The 23,870-nt window shown below is 39.5% G+C and overlaps 1 protein-coding gene across 1 annotated transcript in view; it reads left to right on the top strand.

Moving 5' to 3' along the window:
* MEGF10 (multiple EGF like domains 10) overlaps window positions 1-23,870 on the top strand; it is an 86,167-nt gene that overhangs the window by 26,185 nt on the left and 36,112 nt on the right. Inside the window, exons 5-9 of the mRNA XM_041464271.1 lie at window positions 1,050-1,142; window positions 13,754-14,000; window positions 14,513-14,633; window positions 16,458-16,594; window positions 18,964-19,176. Of these exons, the coding sequence (XP_041320205.1) occupies window positions 1,050-1,142; window positions 13,754-14,000; window positions 14,513-14,633; window positions 16,458-16,594; window positions 18,964-19,176 (811 nt within the window). The remainder of the gene's footprint in view (window positions 1-1,049; window positions 1,143-13,753; window positions 14,001-14,512; window positions 14,634-16,457; window positions 16,595-18,963; window positions 19,177-23,870) is intronic.

Below are 23,870 nucleotides of genomic sequence, written 5' to 3'. Positions count from 1 at the left end.
CAGTCATTTAGAACCGGAGTGATTCATATGTAGACCCATTAAACTTCTTTTTAACATCCACTTTGTCTTTTTCCCCTTGGTAACTTTATATTCATTTGTATAGCAATCAGATTTCATTTCTCTGAAAATGTTGGTACAAAGAAAAATCTCATCCTGTGCACATTTTCTAAGTTATATTGTTTAGAGTAGAAGGAAATTATTACATGGTATGTTTTTTGGAAAGTTAGGGGGATTTTGTGATTAATATGCTCCGGTCAGAAATTTTTCCTCTTGGGTGTACATTGATAATGCTGGATATCAAAGCCATTTCAATTTTTTCTTAGATGTTTCCAAAACAGGTCTGTTTCAAAGTAAGACTTAGCTTAGAAACATGTTTGTGAATCATTTAAAAAAAAAATTAAGGCATCCCTGTTTAGCACTTAGAATAAAGGTTGCAGTGATTCATAAGGTTTATATGTCATGCTTTACTTCAATCACTGTCACTGTTTGTTTATTCTTCAACTGAACTGTGGAATCACTTGGAAAAGTTGGTACTAAAATACCGGTGTGTAGCAAATCATATTTTATCCATGCTGTTGCAATTTCTTTGGATGCCTGCTGAAGTTCCCCTCTTTTCCTTGGCATGAGGGTTTGCTGCAGAGAGTCACAGGATGGTTGAGGTTGGAAGGGACCTGTGGAAGTCATCCCATCCAAATTTCAGGCAGGGCCAGCCAGAGCCTCTTGCCCAGGACCATGGTCAGATGGGTTCCCGACCTGGATGATACTTTGACTCTTTTTTCATTAGATTTGGACCATTTCCTCAGAAGTATTTGAGTAATACTAACACATTTTTAGCTGGAGTCATCAAACTTAAGAGAAATAGAAGAGACTGAAGTGAAATATATTTTTAATAGATGCCACCAAATACACTGGTATTTATTTTGCTTTTAAGAGGTACTCGAGACACGAAAGAACGGGGTGAGGACTATTTTAGAGTATTTTAAAGAATATTTTTCCTAACAGTAGGAGTTCTGTAATTGTTTGGGTTTTTTTATTCCCTTCTCTGACAGCTCACTGTGCTGATAAATGTGTCCATGGCCGTTGCATTGCTCCCAACACCTGTCAGTGTGAGCCTGGCTGGGGAGGACCCAACTGCTCCAGTGGTGAGTTTTCACCTGCTTCTGCCTGTCTTGTAATCTTTCCGTGGTGTTGTCCTCTCTTTTAGGCAGATAATCATCAGTTCTGTGCTTGAGCTTCTGCTCTCTGATCAGGGCTTTTTTCTGAGTTATCAGGTTACTCTGTGTAACCTGATTTTTCTTCATTTACTTGCAAACACTGTTCCCACATAGCAGCACTAATGAGCTTTTTTTTTTTTTTTTTTTTGTGCTCAGAAACATGCAGATAGCACAACATCTGAGTAAAGACATAATTTTATTTTACATGTAAGAAAATACCAGTTTTTATTTTACTAATGTGCAAAGTTTGATGGTGCCAGGTCACATTTGAAAGCTATTAGGAAAGCCTTCCTAGCAACTCTGCCCTCCTTTTTCGCTCTGCCACTGACTCAACCATTTTTCCCTTCTCTTCACTGCCTGAACTCTCAATGTCTTTCCATTGTACTCTGGTCAAATTTCTCCCATTTCCTTCTCCTTTCCCTTTGCCATAAGAGCATGTGCAGAAGATGAGGAGAGCAGAACTGTGCAGAACACAAATCATTATCTTTTCTTCCCTTTGGCTAAAATACAGTTTCTCAAAGTAATTTTCCAATTATCTATAATTCTTTATTTATTCCAGCCTCGTGGGTATCTTTTTAAGGTCTTTAAAAATGTATTTTTGAGGCTAACATAAAACCACATATTTTGTTACAATCAAGTTCAAGGTGGGTCTCTGCTAGTGATTGTCCAGTTGAAAGAAATGTATTTTAGCCAGCAATAAAAACAACTGTATTTACAAGTTAAAGCCCATAGATATTGTAAATCTCTAACAAACAAATTGCAATTACACTGCTAATTTACTTAGTACAATATTCCTATAAAATTAAGAACTCTCTTTATCTTTCTTTAAAAAAAAAAGGAAATGTTCTTTTCTTCGATTTTCAAACGTGTTGCTATCATAACTCAGTTCATCTGGAACTGTTCTGTTGTTCCAGCAGCATATTTGTTGGCATGTTTTAAACTGTTTTAAAATTAACTACTACATTTGTTGTGTAGTTTTTGTGTATGCTTACATGGGAGTCATATATAGATCCAAAGAAACGCCCAAGTTTTGCATAAGGCATAAAACTGAAAGAGCCATTGTTCTTTCACAACAGAGTGAAAGAACACTGTAAGACTGGCTGTAAGACTGGTCTTAATCTAATGTACTGAATTGTCAAAATAAATTGTCAAAACATTCTATCTTTCTTTCTGAAAACCTTATGCATTAAGCTCTTCTGTAACTAATCAAACATGCTGAAGGAATGTGAATCATTAGACAGCACAGATTGCAAAAATACTGTTATTTACTGAGATTTTCAAGCCTGAAAGTGTGCTTTAGATGAGAGAGGAACCTCTAAATCTGCCTTTGGAAATAACCCTTCCTCTCACAGGATTTCTGTCTGGTATAATTCACTCTGAGTACACGTGCAGCTCTTTTCCTCTGCTTCTTCCTCAGCTGGTTGCCTTTTGTGTACCTTCAAAGAGTGACCTCTGGAGAGGCTGGTGATCCCCTAAAGGCTCCTGGGTGATGTTAGGGCTACCTGGAACTGCCAGAATTTGCCTGGGATTACTGGAGTAACCATAGGAGAAGGGGGGGTAGGCTGAGGGAGGGGATGTTTCTGTGCATGTGCTACAGGAACATTTGTTCTGGGATTTATCCCCTTCTGCGTGGACAAACCTAAGAAAGTTGCTGACTTCACTCGTTTGTCCTTCAGAGCTTGAGAGCTGACGTTTGCTGCTATCTGTCCATGATTTCCTTATCTGAAGAGCTACAGCACAGGTCAAACTGAATTGAGGAATAGTGGATAGTGTTGGAAATAACACAAAGGGAGAGGGGCTTGGCTTTCTGAGCTTTCTTGTTGTTTGCCCTACGTAAAAGATTCTGATGCTCTGCCTTTAGTTGTATTTTCTGCACGATCCCCAACTTGGTTTTAGCTTTAGTCACAGAAAGGCCCAATGATACAAAATAAAGATCCGTGCTTTTTTTAATAATATTTTTTTATGTAGCAAGTTATTAATTCAATAGGAATATATGGGTATTGCCCTACTGTAATAATGTCCATCAAATAATCATTTTCATTACTTTACTGAATGGTGGAACCATATTTGAAAGACAGGCCATTGTCTTTGTCAGGCATGGGTTCAGGGATTTTATGGCTGCTGATGACCAGATAAAATGCCCTGTCTCAAAAGGAGATATTATCCTCAAAGGGTGAGGTATTAGGCCAACTTCTAGATGTAGTTGTCTGTTCATTGTCATGGATTCACACATATGGGAAGGAACTGTTCTACCTAGGGACCAAACATTTTGTAAAACTGCAAAACTAAACATCTTCTTCCAAACTGCTGTCCTATCTCTATTGGAATTGTTTATTCTCCTTACAAAGGAATTTTATCTGCAAGTATCTGAGAACAGATTTAGTCCTGTTACGGCATCTGTTCATCTGCCAACCCCCCAGACTGATTTTTATCTGTTGTTTCTCAGGAGGGAATAAATTTTTTGGGTGACTCCCATTTCCTTTTGTAGCAAATATTACCTCCTTATTGCTATGACTCCTTGCCAATTCCTGAATGGTTTAGGTTAGTGGCTGCTCTCAGTTTAGGGAGAGGAGGCCTCAGGTTTGACCAGAGTGCTGAGCCTGTCTTTTTTCAGTGCTCAATTCTAACCCAGACTATAACTCTGCTCCTCACCACATCCTCTGCCTTTCTGAGAAAATTACATCCCAGCTGAGTGGGAAAGAGGATTGGATGTATTCTTCAGCAAGGAAAACCTGAGTTGTGGTCTATCAGTTTTGTTAATTAAATAATGTTTCCTTGGGGAACATTTCCTGCACAAGGTGTAATTTTTCTTCGGGTATTTTATTTTTATTTAAAGGAAATAGAGTGTATTAGGCAGAGCTTGCTTGCAGTGAAAGTCACTGTGAGGTGGATGAAGAAGGTGATAATAATGTGGATGTACCTGAGAGGAAACACTGCTTGGATCAAGAGATCATTCCTTTGTAGAACATTGCATTCTGGTGGGAGAGATGACAGTCATGCAAAACAATTTGTTCTGATACAGATTTATTGACTGAACACAATAGTCAGGACAAAGGAGTGGACAGAAGATGTGTTGAGTGAGAGAAGCAAGTGAATGAGCACAATCCATAAGCTGTCAGTTCCCCTTTGAAGAAATACTTGTGAATTCCAGGAATATAAGTTGGATAGTTTTGGGCTAGGGACAAATGCAATATTAACAAAAGTGCACAGAGTGCTAAATAGAGGTTAAACAAACAGATTTTATTGAAGAACAAACAAACTGACACAACTTTTCCCTCCTGGACTAAATTACTGTTTTATCAAAAATTTAACTGGCATGTGTCAGATTGGGTTGTTTTCAAGAATGCTTTTGAGTACAGGTTGAGAATAGAATAGTCTTCTGTAGAAGTTATGCTAATAGGTGCCTGTGTAGATGTGGAGATGATCAAACCCTGTTGCACATTTGTAATTTATATTTTCTTCCTGTTTTTTGCTCACACTCCTGCAACACTGCTTTATATCGATTTATAAATGTTATTTATTTATATTATTTTTATATATTTATATAATATTATTTATGTTTATATTATTATCTGTGTTATAAGGATAATACATGAACCTGGTTGTGAGTGGGTGTGCAGTTCAGATAGGTTTCCTTTATATCTATTTATAAATTTTATTTATTTATTTATATATATATATATATATATATATATATATATAATTATTATCTATATTATAAAGGACATACATAAACGTGATTGTCAGTTCTGAATGGGTGTGCAGTTCAGTGGGTGTCCTGTCCACAACCAGGACATCCACTTTGTTTTTCTTCTCATGCCTAGCAGTCCACAGATAATTCCTTCAAAATCAATAGGACACTTTCTGTATAAGCTGGAGCAGAGGCAAAAATCAATATTACAGTGACTCTTCTGAAATGGTTTTATCCTTGTGATCCCCCCCAGCTGGCATGAGTGGCAAAGCAAAAAAGGGAATGACATGTCTTTGGTTCATGACCAAAGCATGTTTGTGAAAATGGGAGTGGGAATCGTCCATTTTTATTGTGCTGAAGTAATCTTGAGATTTGTTTGAATCACTGGGTTTTAATTTGCAATTTGATTCTGTTGGTGATTAGTAGAGCTTTATTGGGACTATAGTCTGAAGTCATGGGAGTAGAAAAAGTGGCATGAAGGCATAATTTGTCTCCAGGGTTTTGTAAAGCATGAGAAGAAAATTGGATTTTTCCTTAATACATTAAGCTGCAGGTCTAAGGCTTGCACCTCAGAGAAACTTTACCTTTAAATGGGCTTATAAAGGTACCTTTTAAACTACAGTAGCTCTGCTCCTATCAGATTTCCTTCGCAGCCGTGGGTGTTTTGTAAAGTTCGCAAATTCCGTGAAAATCTCGCTGTTTTCTTCATGGGACTTGGCAGATGCAGGCCGTGGCAGAAACTGGATCCCTTGGCACTGCTGTGTGTGAGACACTCACGTGAGCCATGGGCAGTGCCAGCTTCCCAGTGGAGCCCTGGATTTCCTTTAACCCTGCAGAGCTGGATGTGTGACTTCTCCAGTGAGACAGCCCCCACGGAACCTGCCTGGAACCACCTTGCACACTTTGATGGCACAGAGTCCTCCTAAACTGAGCTTTTTCTGGGCCAGGGCATTACTTTCCTTTTTTTCCTTTTTTCTTTTCCCCTTTTTTTTTTTTTTTTTTTTTTGGCTAGTGCAGCTTGCAAGATACGCTTAGGGAGTTAGCTCATTCCCTGAGTTTTCCAGGCCGTCCAGCAGGCTGCAGAAATAAGTTCTGGTTTTAACCACATCCTTGCGTTAGGAAGGCTTGGTTCCCAGAACTGGGGAGCTGGTAAAACACACAGGCAAAACTGCAGAGTGTCCTGGCAGACAGCTATTTTGCTTTTATGGAAAATGTAGAGATTCAAGTAATGCAGAACTGCCCCAGCCCAGCTCCCAAACAAAAGTGACAGCAGGTCATAAACAATCTTAAATTGAAGCTGTTCGTATTTAATGTGCCTTCCCTATGTTCACTGCCCATAATTCTTCTGTAATTATTGCTGCTGTAACTTCCCTGACTGACTTGTCCTCAGTTTTTCCAGCTGAACACTTCATTTTCCCCTCTAACAAGGCTGAATATCTTTGAGTTGAGAAACTAACCCACCAGCAAGTCAGATGAGGTGCAAATAGGAAAAACAGATATTAATGGAAGTTGCCATCACCTTCATTTTTAACAGTCACTGCAGAGTCACTGTGGTAAGGTGGCATCAAAATTTCCAGGGCTACATAGCACCTCTGCTTGTCTGGAGGTTCAGTACAACTATGCATTTGAAATAATAATATTCTTATGTTTAGTATATCTTTGGTGCTATAAACCATTTTGGTTTGGAAGTCTTAAGGAAATTAATAGATTTTATGGCCATGTGTCAGAATTTTGCTTAATTACAGTATCACTCTTTAAGCAAAAGTAGAAACAAAACAAAATTGCTTTCTACAAAACAGAATTATTACATTTACTTATTTGAGATTTACTTAAAGGAAGGCATTCCAGTAAATTGCGATAGTTTTATTGCTTTGTAAATTTTTTCTGGACCAGAGAAACTTTTCATTTCTGCTTTTCACTGTTTTGGAAACCCAGTAATTTGTACTGTTTGCCTAAGCTGATTTTTTGACTAAGGTCTGTGTTGGGTTTTTTTTTCTCCTCCTAACAGTTGCTAAGTATTTTTAGTGCTGATTTTTCAATCTGCCTTATATATTGGCAGGCTGATATATTTTCAGTGGCTCACTTAGTAGGTTTTCAAGGGTATGAGGGATTTGTGGCCAATTAAAAACAATTAAGATGACCTTCCAGTCATTGCAAAAAAAAAAAAAAAAAAGGAGAAAAGCTATCTTACGATATCTGTGCAAAATCAGGATCATGGGAAGGATGTAGTACAAGCAGGGTCTTAAAATTTTTCCTATAATAATAATTATTTTAAACAGGTTTTATCTCAGTAACATGATAAAATGAACACCAACAACCATCTGTGTGTGTTTTCCTTATCAATTATCCATCCTTGTGTTCTGCTGTCCAAAGCACTTTAAAGAGTCTTGGAAATTTATGGCATGTGAAAGGCATATAGTTCAGTCTTTCATAGGATCTGAAAAACACATTTTCATTGTTCTTCCACTTCACGGATCAAAAGGCTTTTATAAAGTAAACAAGAAAAAACCCTGAATTAAGTTTAAGCTTAGCGTTTTGAATAAAAATCCTTTCTTACACACAAAACAAAAAGTAACAATGAAAAATACGCCACAGGGTAAAAGGCCTACAGTATAACAAATACAATCAGAGAGAAACAAAGGACTGAAAGAAAATTCCAGATCCAATAGAAATGTCGTTCTGGAGAAAAAAAAAAATTCCATGCATTTTTGTGTCTGGGATGTAGGTAAAGTAGGTCTTTTACTAAAAGACGTTGGTATTTTATAATTATTATGAGTGATACTCTGAAGGAAAAAGGGTTTTTTATTAATATGCATGTGCCATTTTCATAGCATTTTGAGATTGCTAGAACAGAGCAAAATAAAAAAAAATATGGAGAATAATCCATGGTTTTATGCAATAATACTTTGAAGGTTTTCTACAGGATGTTTTTATTCTAGTTTTCAGAGTAGCTAGCTTTGTGTCCTGGCTTTTTTGACTCATCTGTGAAGTCTCTGTTTGCCATGTTCCACATTTGCTGTCCAGGCTGACAGGCAGGCTGATGTCACTGGGGGCTTAATAAATCTTGTCAAATTTAAAACACACTTTGAGTATTTATAGCTTTCAAAATCAGCAGGAATTCACTTTTACTTGGCTTGGCTTAAATTCCAGTTAGGATAATTACTATCTGTTTCTTACCCTGCAGAAATATCCTAAGGGAAGCAAGTGCAATCCATTTAGATCTGCAGATGGAAATAGCAGAGAGTAGTTTCAAGAACACTCTCTAAACTTTCCAGTAGGTGTGATGTGAGTACAGATCAGTGATAACAGATCCATATTTTGTCATTTTTTTGCTTAGAAAATCAACGGATTTCCCTTCTGTTGACTCCTGGAAGTCACACCTTGGGGCATGCCCAGGGATTAGCAATCTTGTTTGTAGCAACAAGACTGTCAGTGGAGTACTCCTTTGGATAAATCAAAGTTTTCTCAATACTGTCCTTTTTTCACTCACACTGTCTATGGTTGGCTGAAGGGAAGAACAGGGAATGATGTTGAAGCTATGGGCAGCTTCAGTTTGTTTTACGTGCTGAAGCAAAGGAAATCACCTTTCACTTACCAAAGTCTGTAATGGCTTGAAACTTTCTGAAGAAACTGTGTTGGGAGTTTTGAGGACAGAGAGATAGCAATATGTATATGTGCCAGTGTTAGGTTGTTTTAAATTTATACTTCACAATATTGCATTCCAAGGGAGGGAGTATTTACTCCCTGATGTCTGTGGTAGGGAATTTTGTTTTCAGTTTTTTTAAAAGACCATAAAAATACATAAGGCTAATGAAGTGATAAGAATCTCCCCTGTTTTCAAACAGTGGTATGTATTTCCAGGAACACACTGCAATGTGTCTTGCAGAAAGATGGGTAAGATAGACTAAAATCTCATTTAGTTGTCTCGGTGCTACATATGAGACACCTGCAAGAAACTGACAGCAAGGACTGTAAATCCTGGTTTTGCTGTAGATCTTCTCCCTCCCCAATGGCACAAAAATAAGTGATCTTTAAAAATAGCATTGCAATAAACATTGTCTGGCTTGAGTATGAAGTTATAAAGGGAAATTGTGGCGTAGTTAAAAGGTAGTTGCAAGTTAGAGTTTCTAAGGAGGTCTTTCCTGTGAACTGTTCTTTGGCTTGATCTCATAGCCTTATTTGTTTATTATAGGTCAACCTTTAGAGAGGTTCAGAGTTTTAGGTGATCAAGGTGGGTTTATCAGGAATGAAGTAGGAATTGTTTGCATTTTTTTGTTGCCCTTTAATGAAATCAACATTTTTAAAAAGCAGGAAAAAACTTCACAAGCATATGACCACATTCAGTTAAAAGTAATTTTTGTTTATAAAGAACAATGAAGGAGTTGCCAAATTCTACCCCTGTGTTCCATATTTTTAGAAAAAATCATTTAAGAAAATAAGTTAAAATATCAGGGTTCCCACCACCCTGTTCGTAAATCACAAAAACCATTTGCACAAAACCACATTTAGCCCAGCACAATAACAATGTGCATCACAGTCATTTTACAAGGAAACCATATGCTATACAGGAGAACTTTACATCTTCAAAGATCCTACAGAAATTGGATCCTGCCCCAAATTGGCAGCAGTTTCCATCACAGTTTTCAATTTCTTCTCAAAGGTGGTTCTTTTACCATTGAGTCCTTAAGCGTCTCCCTGTTTCTTGAATCACTTGGCCCTCAGTGTCAGCAAGAATTTTTATCATGGTAGACCTGCATAGTCCTGGAGATTCTTACCACAGTGCTCATGTGAAATAGAATTTATGCAGTGCAGTGCTCTATTACAATTCCTGCTTTTGCTGAACAAAGCAGAGAGCTTTGCAGAGAGCAAAGTTCTCCTTCCTGCGTCTGTGGCATTGTGTGATGTGCACAGTGCATACTGTGGTGACAAAAAAAAGATATTTCCAGATGAATAATAAAAGGAAAATATTATAAGAAGATGTGACATTAATAGCACAGTGTTAAAAGTGGTGTTTATGTGTATTTTGTTTTTTCCCCTGCAGCATAAGGTGAAGGCAGAAAGGACCCTGTAATCTGATACTAAAGCTGACAGGGAGGCTAACTAATTCTTTTGTTTAAAACATAAAAAAAACCTGAGGGTGAATATAATGTGTGATAGGCAAAGAGGGCCTTTTGTGAAGCAGGTGTTCTGTGTAAGACAGAGCAACAATAAACCATTTCTCTAGGATCAACACAGAAAATTAATACTGCTTCCTGGCTGGGTTTGGCACCTCTGAGTGGTTCAGACTTGGACTAGGGCTGAGGCACCATCCTAGTGCTGAAACTATTCTGAACATTCTCTCCTCTCTGTGCAGTGCTCCCCTTTCCCCTTGTGCTGAGAGAGATGGTATCACAGCTCAGGATCTGTTCAGAAAATCAGTGTGTGAGGATTTTGCAGGTGCCTGCTTGTGGTGTGTGCCCTGTGCATGTGTGCCTGTGACCTGGGTGCAGCCAGCACAGCTCTGCTCATTAAACTCCTGCAGACACTGTAACGTGGCAGTAGTCATTAGCTCCAAGAATATCCCATTCCACCAAATTAGCAGATGTGTGTGACTTCCAGCCCAGCTTTCTCAGTGTTTGAATCCTAGAAATAGCCTGATGTAATAATTGTATAAAAGTAACCCAAACTCACCATAGGAAATATTTCTACCCTTTGCCTTCTTTTCTAGTAGTAAACTGAGCGTCAGTTTCTGACAAATCTGATTTCCTATGGAGAATTTTATTGATGATCAGTCAGGGGACACAGAGGTAAAATACATTATTTATCCATCTTGTTTGATGTTATTATTTATTCCCCTTAATCCTGCACATTTCTGCACAGTTCTGCCCATAAGTCACAGGTGGATGGAAGGCTGGTGACAGACCTTGTGTGAAAGGTTGTGGAAAACTGCACCGTGCTGGGGCCACCACTGGAATGTAGTGAAAGGTTGCAAAGTCAGTATTTGTTATTCACCTGGTCACTCCTGGGAGAATTGTCCTGAGGCTGGGTGTTTGCCAGCCATAGGATGTGCTTTTATTTTAATGATTTCCTGCAAACGTAATGAGAAGGTCTTGCCTGGAAACTAATTAATAGTTATGCACTGGGCAGTGCATCCTTCCCAAATGAGGCTGGGTGCTGGATGCAGTGGCAAATGCTTGGTAGGAGCAGTTTCTGGGCCCTGTGGATCTCAGACTCCTTGCACTGGGTCTTCAGGAAACTGCAGGAATATTGCTGCCTGCGCCAAATACCCCATCCCTAGCAGCTGGTGAAAGAACACCACCCCTCACTTACCAACCAAGAATAAATCTCTTGCCAGTCCCGTCTTTGTAGCAAGGGCACATTCTGGCCGCTTCCATCCTTGCCTGAGCTCTGCACTGGAACAGCTGCAATGTGGCAATCAGTCTGAAATCTCCTGTTTATCAGACATGTCTGGACATTTTGGTTGGTTTCTTTTGGGGTTTTTTTTTAAATTGTTATTACTTGTTTGATTTATTAATTAATATTTCCATGAGGAATGGCAAAAATTGAAATTTTGTCTGAAACGAAGAGGACTTTCATCTGAATGTAGACTAATATGTTAAAAAATATATATATAAAAATTCAGAGGTTTCTGCTCTGTCATGATAGAACATGTGACTGTCTCAGGCATCTTGACAGCCATACTTGTATTTTTTCTATCCCAAAATAGCTAGTTTCCTGCCTGGTTGAGCAGGAGGATTACACATTCTACTCTGTGCAGACATGTTGAAAATGGTGAAAGTTATCATGGCAAAAGGCAATACCCACACTTCTTTAAAGAGAGAGACCAATAATAAGATGGGCAGTTGTTCTTAACAGCCCAGCAGCACTGCTGGGTGTTTATAACACATAACACTACTTTCTGTTGCTCTCTGTTCTATTGTGTGTAAGTGCTCACAGTATCTCCATTTATGGATGCATGTTCTAGTGACCTATACTGGGAAAAAAAAAAAAAACCAAGCAGCAACCTTAAGGAGTAGATTCTTGAAAAGACCCTAATTCCTTTTTATTAGTGTAGCCTGGGTGAACAGCTCTTACAGCTGAATAATTCCTACCCTGAGGAGCATTCTTGAATTACTTTGCATTAGTCTAGGAAAGTGTGCCTGTTCTCTGCCTGGCTTTTTTGCCCCAGGAGAAGACTGGGAGAACAATGGTTGTCAGTCTCCAAGAGGAGAGCCTGGGCTTACAGTTGCTGCAATTGAAGCTTTCCCATTGTGCTGCTGTTATCAACAGAACATAAAAATAAAATCAGATCATTTGACCATATGATTAACACATTCCTGTTGAACTCCAGGTGACCCTAATCTTCTGGCTCTTTACAAAACTCCTGTGTTTCTTAGAATAAAATTTCTTCCTTAACACTGTGTTCTTCTTTTGATGCTGAAATACCCTCTGAATGGTTTGCTTATAGGGCTTTAATGGGATGCATTGGGGCAGACAAGAAAAGATGGATTTGAATGATTGTAAAGATGCATTGGATAATCAAATTTGTAACATCCAGATTAAGTTTAACCATGTAGTTGTTAATTTCCTATTGCTTGGTGAAGTGCTTCTTGTGTTTTCTTTTGCCCTATCAGTATAATGCAAGATTGCAAAGGAAATATTTGCAATTACGTGAACAAGTAGGAATTCTTTGATTTGCCCAAAATAATAAGTGTACACTGAGCAAGCTTTGCAACATCCTAGTGGGATTAAGATAGTTGTTGGTGGATTCAGACTACATTTTTTTAGTTAGCAAGACTTCTCTCTGTAAAGGGAAGCTCATGGCTTGACGGTGGAGAGTTATAATGAAGAGTATTGTATTTGTGGGGTGCCCAGATGAAGGAAGCAATGATGAATCTGACTCCATGTTCTCAGAAGGCTAATTTATTACTTTGTGATACTATCTAAAGAATACTATACTAAACTGTACTAAAGAATACAGAAGGGGTACTTACAGAATGCTAAAAAGATAATAATGAAACTCGTGACTCTCTTTCCAGAGTCCGACACAGCTTGACCCTGATTGGCCAATAAGTCAAAATAACTCACAGCAGAAACCCAATGAAACAACCACCTGTTGGTAAAAAATGTCCAAACACATTCCAAAGGAGCAAAACACAGGAGAAGCAAATGAGATAATAATTGTTTTCCTTTTTTTCTCTGAGGCTTTTCAGCTTCCCAGGAGAAAAGTCCTGGGCAAAGGTGTCAGTGATGGAGAGAGACGGTGAGACTGACTCAGTGATCAGAATCCAATTTTATTGTGGGATACAAACACTTAATATGCTATTTTAGGGAGACTAGTAATGTGTACAATGATTAGGTTAAAATCATATACACAAACTTATGCTTATAACAACATCTCTTGCTTGCAGAGTTTAATAGGACTTTATTTTTCTGGTAAACCTGTCTGATTAAGTCTTCTTGCTATCTAGATCTAATTTTCAAATTCTGTTTGCTTTTGCCAAGGCATTTTGTCTATCAAATCTCTTATGCTAATAGGGTCCAAAGTTCTCTCTGTCTCATGCACCCCAACACAAAGGGTTTTTTCAGAAAATATGAATGCCACAGAAGAGTTTTGAAAATTAAGAGATTTGAAGTCATGTTTAGTTTTCAGCCTAGTGTCTATAATGTTGTCTTTTCTCGAGAAGAACCAATTGCATAAATCGCATAAGCAAAGTCTGATCTGCCTACCGCAATCCTTAAGGACCAAGAAGGAATAACTATTTCCCTCCCATAACTTCTTTCTTGCTGCCTCAAGGCCGTCTCGCAGCACCTCCAGTGCTGTAACCACAAAAATTCCTCTAAAACTTTTCTCCCTCTGCCCGCCCAGCGTGCGACAGCGACCACTGGGGTCCCCACTGCAGCAGCCGCTGCCAGTGCAAGAACGGGGCCCTGTGCAACCCCATCACGGGGGCCTGCCACTGCTCTGCAGGCTTCAAGGGCTGGCGCTGCGAGGAGCGCTGCGACCCCGGCTCCTACGGCAACGACTGCCACCAGAAATGCCAGTGCCAGAACAGAGCCACCTGCGACCACGTCACCGGAGAGTGCAGGTGTCCCCCCGGATACACCGGCGCCTTGTAAGCAGTGCCTGTCTTGTTCTTTTTTTTTGGGGTGGCGGGGTTTTGAGGAGTTTAGATGGGCTTCTGTTCTGAGCTTGCAGGTTTGGGCAAAGCCATGCTGGAGGGTGCATTCAGGTGTGTGGCCAAGAGGAAAAAAGCCTTGACCCAGATGGGTAAAAACGCACAAAAAGGAGCAGCAGGAGTTTCTTCGTGGCCATCGCAGTTTGGCCACAGGTTTGGGAAATGGCATTGAAACATGGAGTTGTTTGGCCTTGGTCATCCGGAACTGTGTGACCAGCAGGGAATGAGTGCCAAACTGCATGTAAAGAGATGCCTTGGGAAGGAGTAATTCCTGGAATGCCAGGTCTGTTTCCTTAGATCCGTTGTGTGGGTGCCGCACAACACTCGGGGCACATCTCTCTGCGTCACGCTGCTCTGTGCTCCACACTTTTGGCTGATGATGATAGCACTGGAAACAAAGCTGTGGCCTGTGGTAACGGGTGTCTGTGCTGTCCCCACCCTGTGCACAGCTGTGAGGACCTGTGTCCCCCCGGGAAGCACGGCCCGCAGTGCGAGGAGAGGTGCCCGTGCCAGAATGGAGGCGTTTGTCACCACATCACCGGGGAGTGCTCCTGCCCGCCGGGATGGATGGTAAAAAATGCTCTCTGAAACCCCCACAACCCCCCCCAAAATGTCCGTATTTGTACATCTCAACAGGGGAAAAAAAATCTGGGTAGCAAACGAGGATAGCAAATGTGGTCTGCTTGTAGCCAGGAGTAATGAGAAACATATTTTAGCATAAGGGACTGAAATAAAATGCTTGCGAAACCATCTGTTACTGAACATGCTCCAGTTCTGCACTGCCTTTTTAACTGTATCACATTCTGGGAAGCAAAAGACATGAGCTGTGCTGTGACAAGGCAATATCCTTTGGGTCTTGCCTGGGAGTCATTGGTTTCTGTGTGTAGGTTGATATTACAGGGAGATGACACCATTGTGTTTATTTATAGTGGGGCTTGTGCCTGCGTTTGTATGTCCAGTATGCATGGAAAAAAAGCCCAAAAGCTTTGCCTAGTGTGTTCACTGTTAGGGAGGAGATGGGACATCAGGTCTTTGACATTATCTTTAGGCTTCCTTCCCTTTTATCAGAGGGTAGGGAATTAAGACCTGACCTTGGAGCTGCAAATTACCTTCCCTTGCTATCAGGCTGCCTGCTCTGAGTTGGCAGATAATGCAGTTGGAAGGTGATCAAGGCCCAAATAAATATTTTAAGTACATTTGCTGATAATATGGTTCATGAGCATTTGATAATATTTTCTTTTGTGTGAAAATTCACATTTACCAATCATTTTATTAACTTGTGATTATATTATATTATATTATACTGAGAATAACCTGTGGCAGAGGCCAGTTTTTCACCAACTAGAGAGCATGCTATAAAATACAATTTCTGGTTGTGAGATTGTGTAGCACACCTGACTACCTAGCTTGGAATATGGCCATTTTTACTTTCTATTGCATTTTATGCTAGAATAGCAAAATTATTGGTCGTGGAATAAAGATGTTTGCATAAATTCTTGACTCCCTTTATCTGCCTAAACACAGTTACTAGAAATGAGATATAGCACATGAAGCAGTGAGGAAAACTTTATGCTAGTATATGTGTTAAGTAATACATGACTATTTAGACCTTCAAATAATTTTCCATTCCAAGTAATTATTTAAGTATAAGTTCTAATTTTAGAGCTTTCTGTTTCGTGAAACACTATTTTGACAGTGTAACCTTTTTTTTTTCTTTTTTTTTGTAAGGGAGGTTTAAGGTAGCCAGGTGCAAATTCTACAGTGTCTTACATTAAATGAAATACCTGGATGTCTTTTGTGTGATTAAATGCCTGTAAATACCTTTTTCTTAAAAGTCTTAGGTTCTGATGTTTCCCTCACCACCCAGGTGCAATTAATTCCAAGGATGTAAAAGGCAGTGCAGAAATTCAAAACCCATTGAAAGGAGCAATCATGCTACTTAAGCTTTTAGGGTGTGCTGCTTTAAGTGAAATTGCAAACAGCTTTTTCATTCATCAAAAAAAAACCCCAACTTACCATAAAGTAGAATAATTGGGGCATTAGAGCAGCTGCTGATTCTTACACCTCTATTCACTGGAGGGAATTCCTGGGTATATTGATACATAGTACTCCTGGTAAATAAATTGGGAAGAGATTGACATCAGTTAGTCTTTTATGTACAAGTGTTTTCACAGGTGCTTAGAGAGAGTGTTTTTCATGAGTGTTTTACTTCCAGCGTGCAAATCCTAGGAGGTTATTCCTCCAGTGCTGGAACATTTAAAGCTGGAGAAGGGTCTGGCATCTCCCAGATCAGCACTGGGACAGTAATACAGCATGTCCTTGATCTTCCTTCATTTCTTCCTTGTCCATTCAAGCTGCAGTCTCCACTCTAAGATTTCTCTTCTGCCCTCCCAGGGCATGGTCTGTGGTCAGCCTTGTCCTGAGGGTCGATATGGGAAGAACTGCTCCCAGGAGTGCCAGTGCCACAACGGAGGCACCTGCGACTCGGCGACGGGCCACTGCCACTGCAGCCCAGGCTACACAGGGGAACGGTAAGGAAAACCCATTCCTGCCAGGCTGCTCAGCCTGGAGGGCTCTGCTACAGCAGGGGATTTTCAGAAGCTGGTGGAAAGAGCAGTGGAAGCATCTGAGATATGATTGAAAGTGCTGATTTTGGTGATGAAATGTTTGCCGTGTCACTCAGCTGATGCCGGGTTGCCAGCTGAAAATCCATGTGAAAGAGCACTTGCTGTGAAGGAACTGCTGCTGTTTCCCTGCTCTGTGCTCTGGCACTTCTTGTGAGTCTTCCTCCCTTGGGGTGTCCTGCAGAATGGTGCAGCCTGGGCTTTGGTGGAGGGGTGAGGAGGGAGGCTCGTGGGTTTGTGCAGATGTCTGGCGCTCGCAGCAGCGAGGGAGGCTCGTTCAATCCCTCTTCAAAGGCTGCAGGCTGGAGAGTTGTCTCCTAAAAATGCTCTGCTCAGATGAAATGAAACATTTCATTTTGTGATGTCTGTAAGTCAGCTTTGGCAGATTGGATAGATAGTAGAGTGAGACATCACTTTTGAAGGCAGTGGAAAGCGATGAAAGAATGTTTTCCTGCGTGTATTTTAAGCAGCACACAACTCAAATCTTAGGATTCATTTTCAGGATTCAGCAGCAGCCTGATCACTGGGATCAGTCCAGGGGATCCCTGCCAGCAGCTGTGGGTTTTGTAACCATGTGCACTCCCCACACCAGCGTTCACAGGACGTGGGAAGTGCTCTGCCAGACATAATGTGGAAAAAGACCTCAAGAAGAAGAGAAACAATTACCCAGAGCCATTCATGCCAAAGTTATATTTGTGTCTGTGAAGAAACAGTGCAGAAGGTGGTGGATGCATTTAGGCAGACATAGACAGGGGCTCCAGGGAAAATCAAAGGAGTAACCACACAAGTGTCTACACACTGCTCTGCACTGGTGTTTCTAAAAGTAATTAAATTTTTGGTATTGTAATAATTTAAATCTGACTTTCATCTGAAATGCCTTACAGTTTGCAGCATTTTGATCACTTTTGCAGATCATAGATTCCCTCTTTTCCTGCAAAAGAGGCTGTATTTTCAATTCTTTCATTTTTTGAGATGGTTCCAAGGGCAGGAAGGAGTCAGTGGCAAGGTTGTAGACCTGGTCCTTAATTCATGTCAGAGAACTGTGTGTGCACTGTCTGAGGTAACCCATACACACCACCTCCAAAGAGTTGGTTTTTGCAAGTTAAATTACAAAAAAACAACAACAAAAAAAAAAAAAAACCCTGGGTTAAATTTTGTCTACTTTGGCTGAGGTTCCTGGTTGCCATTTGAAGAAAATTCTTCCACAGCTTTATTTTTATAACTTCATCAGGGCACATTGATACAGGGTAATTACCTCTGTTATTATGCTGTTAGCTCTACTATTATGCTACACCTCAGCAAGAAAGAAGATTTTATTGATAAAAAGTTAGGACAGAGTTACAAATACCTTGAAATTTCTGGATATCCTCATCAGATTGAGAAAGATACTGTAGAAGCATGAAACAAATATGTCTACCCATTTTACTTCAGCGGGCTTTGTTAATTTCTGTTACATTTTGCAGTGCCTTGTATCATGTGTCTTTGAAATTCTCATGTAATGAGCCACTAGTGATAACTGAAAACAAACCAAAACAAAAAAGCCAAATCTATAAGGAAAACAGAAGAAGAAGAAAAAAAAAAAAGAGGAAGAACTGAAAAGAAGCAGAACCATTAGTAATGTGTTATATTATCAAGTAGTATTTTTTTAACCCGTAACTTGACTGGCATTCAGAATTTAACAATTTCTTTTTTAGAACAGAGGAAATTCAAAGCTGAAAACATCAAACTCATAAGACATAGACAAATGAAATTGCCATCCAGAAAATCAGGAGTGTATGAGTTGCAAATTTCAGAAGCAGGATACTGAAATTTTATTTTCTAGTAGTCAGGTTAAAGATACAGACTGATCTTCAGGTTAAACAATGTGTTCCATCTATGAAAAATTAAGAAAATTGATCTGTTGGCTAAAGTGTCTATCTTCTCAAAACTCTGTCAATGAGAGAGGAAGAGTTTGGTGAAGTCTCTTTCTTTAGATATATTTTCCTTAAGCAGCAACAAGAAGCATTGCTACTTCCCCATGTGGTTTAAACTCATATCTTTACTGATTTTCATTTTCATCTGTCAGAAAAATGAGACAAAAAGAAGCGGTTTGATCTCCTAAAGGTTTTTCCAAGTCACACAGATTTTTGCTCTTATTTAAATGGTGGTTTTGACCAATAGAAGACCTTCCACATAAACCATATTTTCTTTAAACCTCCAGAAGCTGCCATTTATGGGAAATATAACAATTTGTTTGTTTGTTTATCGGTTGTTTGGTTTGTTTTTTTGCCTCACAGGTGCCAGGATGAGTGCCCAGTGGGGAGCTACGGGCTGCTTTGTGCAGAGACCTGCAAGTGTGTGAATGGTGGGAAGTGCTACCACATCAGTGGTGCCTGCCTCTGTGAGCCAGGCTACACCGGGCAGCACTGTGAAACCAGGCTCTGCCCCGAGGGGATTTATGGCCTCAAGTGTGATAAAAAGTGTCCCTGCCACATGCCCAACACCTGGAGGTAGGCTTTGCACCCTCCACCCTGCTCTGTTTTTTCCTAAACTGAACACAGAAATCCTAATGTGACCTGAAAAAGGGTATTTCCTGATTTTTTTTAATACTTCAATGCAAACTGAAGCAGCTGAAGGCTTGTAAGTATTTGGTATTCTCTGACTACAATGAGAAAAAAAATACCAACCCAAAAGATACTTTGAATTATAACTTCCAAGCACATTTGATCGTAATATTCACTGCTGTGTTTGGTCTCTCACCCATGAAATAAATATTAAGACAAAGCATGACCTTTATCTATGTTTGCCACCTGAATAAATCATTATATTGTTCCCTGTGAATGGATAAAGTCAGTGCACATGGGCTGCCTCTTACACACTGGTTTGCTGTAGATGAGAAATAACTGAATTGAAATCAATGGATGTTTAAATTTTTCTGATCAGGGCATGAGAAGCTTGGACATTTCTCTCAGTCTCTTTATATAAGAATTTCTGTGGGTGACTTATTTCTGTACAAAGTTTCAAAAGCCTTACCTATTGTAAATCTGGGAAAAGTACACTTTTTGTCATTTAAGAGCTTTTTTGAGTGAGCAGGTAAAATCCAATCCCTGGAAATCAAATGACAGTAGTTTTCCCATTAGCTTAACTTTTACACATCTCTCCTCATTCAGGATGTGATGAGCCCTGTTTTTTTGACTTTTTGTGGGTTTTGTCAGCATTTGAGCATATTGTTATGAAAACATAAAAACTAGTTATTTGCAGACAGTTTCACCTGTGAGGGAGGGATGTCAGATGTCAGTTGAGGCGAGCCAGCATATTTATAGAACAGTTGTGGACAGCTTTCTCTTGTTACAAAAACAGTTATTCTGATTAGATTCTATGGTCACTGTGCATTCACTTACACTTAATTGCATTACTAATAACAGTACCTTGGAGAAGGTTTGTGACAACAATCTGAATTTTTTGCTCTTTAAAGTAGCTGTGAGGGGAATTTACAGGAGCTACTGAGTGTCACACAGAATGCTGCTCTATATTAATATAAGAGGCACTTTCTCTCATAGACAAAAGCCTTTAGTCAGTATTTAGCAGTGATGTTAAATCTATGCATGGAAATATCTGCTCTGTTAATTCTCTGTGAAAAATTTTGTGTTTTGTTAGAGTTGTCCATCACACCTTTTGTTGACAAACTGTGTGACAACAAACTGAATAATTTTCCTCTTCCAGTCATATACTTTTACAGTTGTGTACTTGTGCTTCTGCTCATCCCATTTGCCTGAAATACCTTGAAAAAAAATACAGAGTTGTTTTGATGTAATATCAAGCAATTTATTATTTGGGCAGTGTGTTCTGGAATAAATGGCATTATAATGCAGAGCCCTCAGATTAGGCTAGCACACCAAACACTATTGTGTTATGAATTATAGTTAGCTACTTCCCTACAGAAAATCTGTCTGCAGACTGTTGCAGCAGCCTGGTTTGACAGGAATGCATTGCACTGTATAGCATTTCTAATATTACAGGGATTACTTCTGATTCATGTTCCACACAGCTGTTCCTTCATTTATACCACTGGAAGAGACAGCTCGTGGTCAAATCAGATCACAAATGTTCATAAGTAAACAACAGCACTTGGCTGGTCTTTTTTTTTTTTTTTTTTTTGGACATTTCCCCCCTGAATGACAAATCCAAAGGCACTGAAGGTGCTGGAGCATATTTGCCAGAACATCATGATGTGTGAGAAAAACAAATATTTTCGTTGCTTCACAAGTATGTTTTACGTATGTGTAAGTTGGTTCCACTTGGGTCAGGATGTGCCCAAGACCATAAATAACCGGAATCAAGGTAATGCTGTAGAAGACAAAACTCCCTGTGGGCACTTGAGGCTTTTGAGTATGCTTTGAAAATCTTTTTAGAAGAGAGTTGTGTCTGGTTGTCCTCGCTTCTTGATGTCAGTCAGCCACGAGGCAACTCTTTAATCATGTCAGGGAATACCCTCAACCCTCCCTTGCCTGCCACAAGCACTGCACTAATTCATTTAGCAGCAAAGTAATCTCAGGGCATGCGAAAAAAAAAAAAGAAAAAGGGGTGGAATTCCTTCTGCAAATAAACTTTGTGTGTCTGTAGGTCTGGAGTTCTATTTTGGAGGTCCTTGATACCATGACAGCTTTTTCCATCTGGATGTGATCACTTGTTTAGATATCCTCAAAGAGGATCTATTGGTAGGCTTAAAGCTCTAGGTTATTTGTATTAATCAATACAGAAATGAAGAGAAAGGTTAATTTAAAAAAAAAAAAAAAGTTTAACTCCAAAAAATACTGCTCTAAAGAAAGTGTATGTAAGTTCCAGATTAAAACTATGTTTTTTTCACATACTTCTCCACATATACAGTTGAAAAATGCACATCCTTTGTTTTTTATTACTGTTTTATGATTGACAAAAATTGCGTCAAAACAGCTCTGACAATAATTCATTACTTGCATTTTGGGTAGGCTGAGCTGTAGGGATTTTGCTGCTGCTGTTGGTTGATGGCAGCTCCTGGAGATGAAAGGCAAGCCCTTCCTTGTTCTTGGTTGTACCAGCAGCCTTTATTAAATGCTCTGTAGAGCATAAAAATAGCTATACTTGAGAGATTTTAATCTGTTTGAGGGGCCCAGAGGACAGCAAGAGGTAAAAACCTTTCTGTACCAACACCCTTTGCCTGCAATTAAGATTTATTCATGACATGAGCACCAGTGGTTTTTTTTTTTTTCTTGTCTCATGCCCTTTCTGAGATACCTGTGTAGGATTGATTGCAGTTTTATTGGTGGAATTCATGTTTGGTTCATGTAAGTTTGGCTCTGTTTTTAAAGTAAAGATTAGGGCTTTTTAATTTTCAATTTTTCTAATAGGCCTGTATGTACAGCTGCGAGAGCTTTTAATGGAAATTTTGTATTTATTCATATTTATGTTTATATTTAATTTTTAGGGTGCTACACAATTTGGTTGGATACTTTAAAAGCAAAACACGTAAATGAATCATATAAAAATCAATATTTTCACCTAAATCTTTCAAATATATAATATGGACTACCCACAGTAATTTTTTTTTGTCTCTGTACAGAGTAGGGTTGTATTTCCAGCAAGTGTGAATGGACAACCAGGAATAAAAGAGGATATACTGCCAGTATATCTCTCAGCATCTCTTTATATCCCTACCTTAATATTTAAACATTATTGCCAATTAAGATAACTGCGTGAGAACCCATCAAAAACCTCCAGAAGTGCTTTTGCTTCCTACATCTAATTACAAATCACGGAATACTAATTTCGGCATCAATCGATACGTGGGCAAGGGCGCCTCAGTGACACTCACTGGGGGGCACAGAATATCAATGCCTCTGCCTCATACCCAGTGCCTTCTCATGCATGTGGGCTCCCCTCTCCTGGAAAAGGGAAAAAAAAAAAAAAATAAAAGCCCAGCAACAAACCACACTTCCAATCGGAAATTTACAGGATTCCATGAACGCTGAGATCTATGTTGTAAAGTGCCAGTGCTACTGAATTTATGTTATGAATATATTCTGGTTCTTATCCTAACAACTATCTAGTTGTGGATTGATTTTTAATTTTTTTTTAAATTTTCCCTGCTCTGTATTCTTCCACTGATGAGAGCTTGGGGTCCTGCAGGAATTTAGGACAGGAGACAAACCTGATTATCTTGCTGCATCGTGTATCTTCATAATTTTGCCTGTGTTTTATATGACAATAGCTCAATTTCATTCTTGTTTCATGGCTGGTATGCACATAACTAACAAATAACCAGGGCTGTTCAGTATGAGCACCATGAGTTTTGAACCATTTCTGTATGAAAAGGCATTTCCTCTCACTTTTTGTCAATGCTGTCAAAGGTGTTTTCATGTCCTGAAGACCCACAAGTTTTTATGGTGCCACAGCATGCACATTAAACACGCAGAAAGCAGAATACATAGTGCTGTTCCAGTTTTTACAATCCATGCCTTCCCTGATTAGCAATGGTTGTTTTCAGCAATTTTAAACTCTTACTTGGACAAGGGCAGCCCTCAAGTCCAAGAGCAGTTGTAACTAATTTTGTGTTCCCGTGTTGCACTGCAGCTCTTTCAAAGATTGCTGTTGTAATGTTACAGCACCTAAAAGTGCAGCAGGTATTTTTTCAGACTTTCAAATGGTCAGAAAAATACTCAGTTTCCAATACACCCCCACACACAAAGTCAGCAAGTCTTGCAAAACCAGGCTCTTGTCATGGGTCATTTAATTTGTCTGGAGGAAGGCTCTTTTTTTTTTCTCCCTGTCCTTCCAGCACTCTTAAAGGAGCTTCACTTCAATCAGTGGGAGGCAAATATCTCCAAACAGTCTTCCCATTGTAAATATATTGGATTTGGATACTAAGGCTTCCCTTTGGTGAGAATTAAGCAAATGCTTTGTCTGCCAGAGCGCTACAGAGCACCCCATTGTGTCCCCTCTCCCAGCCTATATATCCTTGCACAGCTGATGATGTCCATTTGTTACGAGGCAGCAGCTGCCTGCGTGGCCCTTCAATGAAACTGCTGTTCCAGGTATAGAGGCAGCTGCTCTGCCACCAGGTATGGCCAGCAGAGAGGGGAGATACTCCCCAAAAGGTCACTGCTCTCATGCTATAGCTGGCTTCTGCCCAGTGCTGATGATTTTTTACCATTCTCGGTTGTCCCCT

The sequence above is a fragment of the Pyrgilauda ruficollis genome, unplaced genomic scaffold (assembly GCF_017590135.1).
Source record: "Pyrgilauda ruficollis isolate IOZ18807 unplaced genomic scaffold, ASM1759013v1 scaffold177, whole genome shotgun sequence".
Lineage (NCBI taxonomy): Eukaryota > Metazoa > Chordata > Aves > Passeriformes > Passeridae > Pyrgilauda > Pyrgilauda ruficollis.
This window is presented reverse-complemented; position numbering and strand designations above follow the sequence as displayed.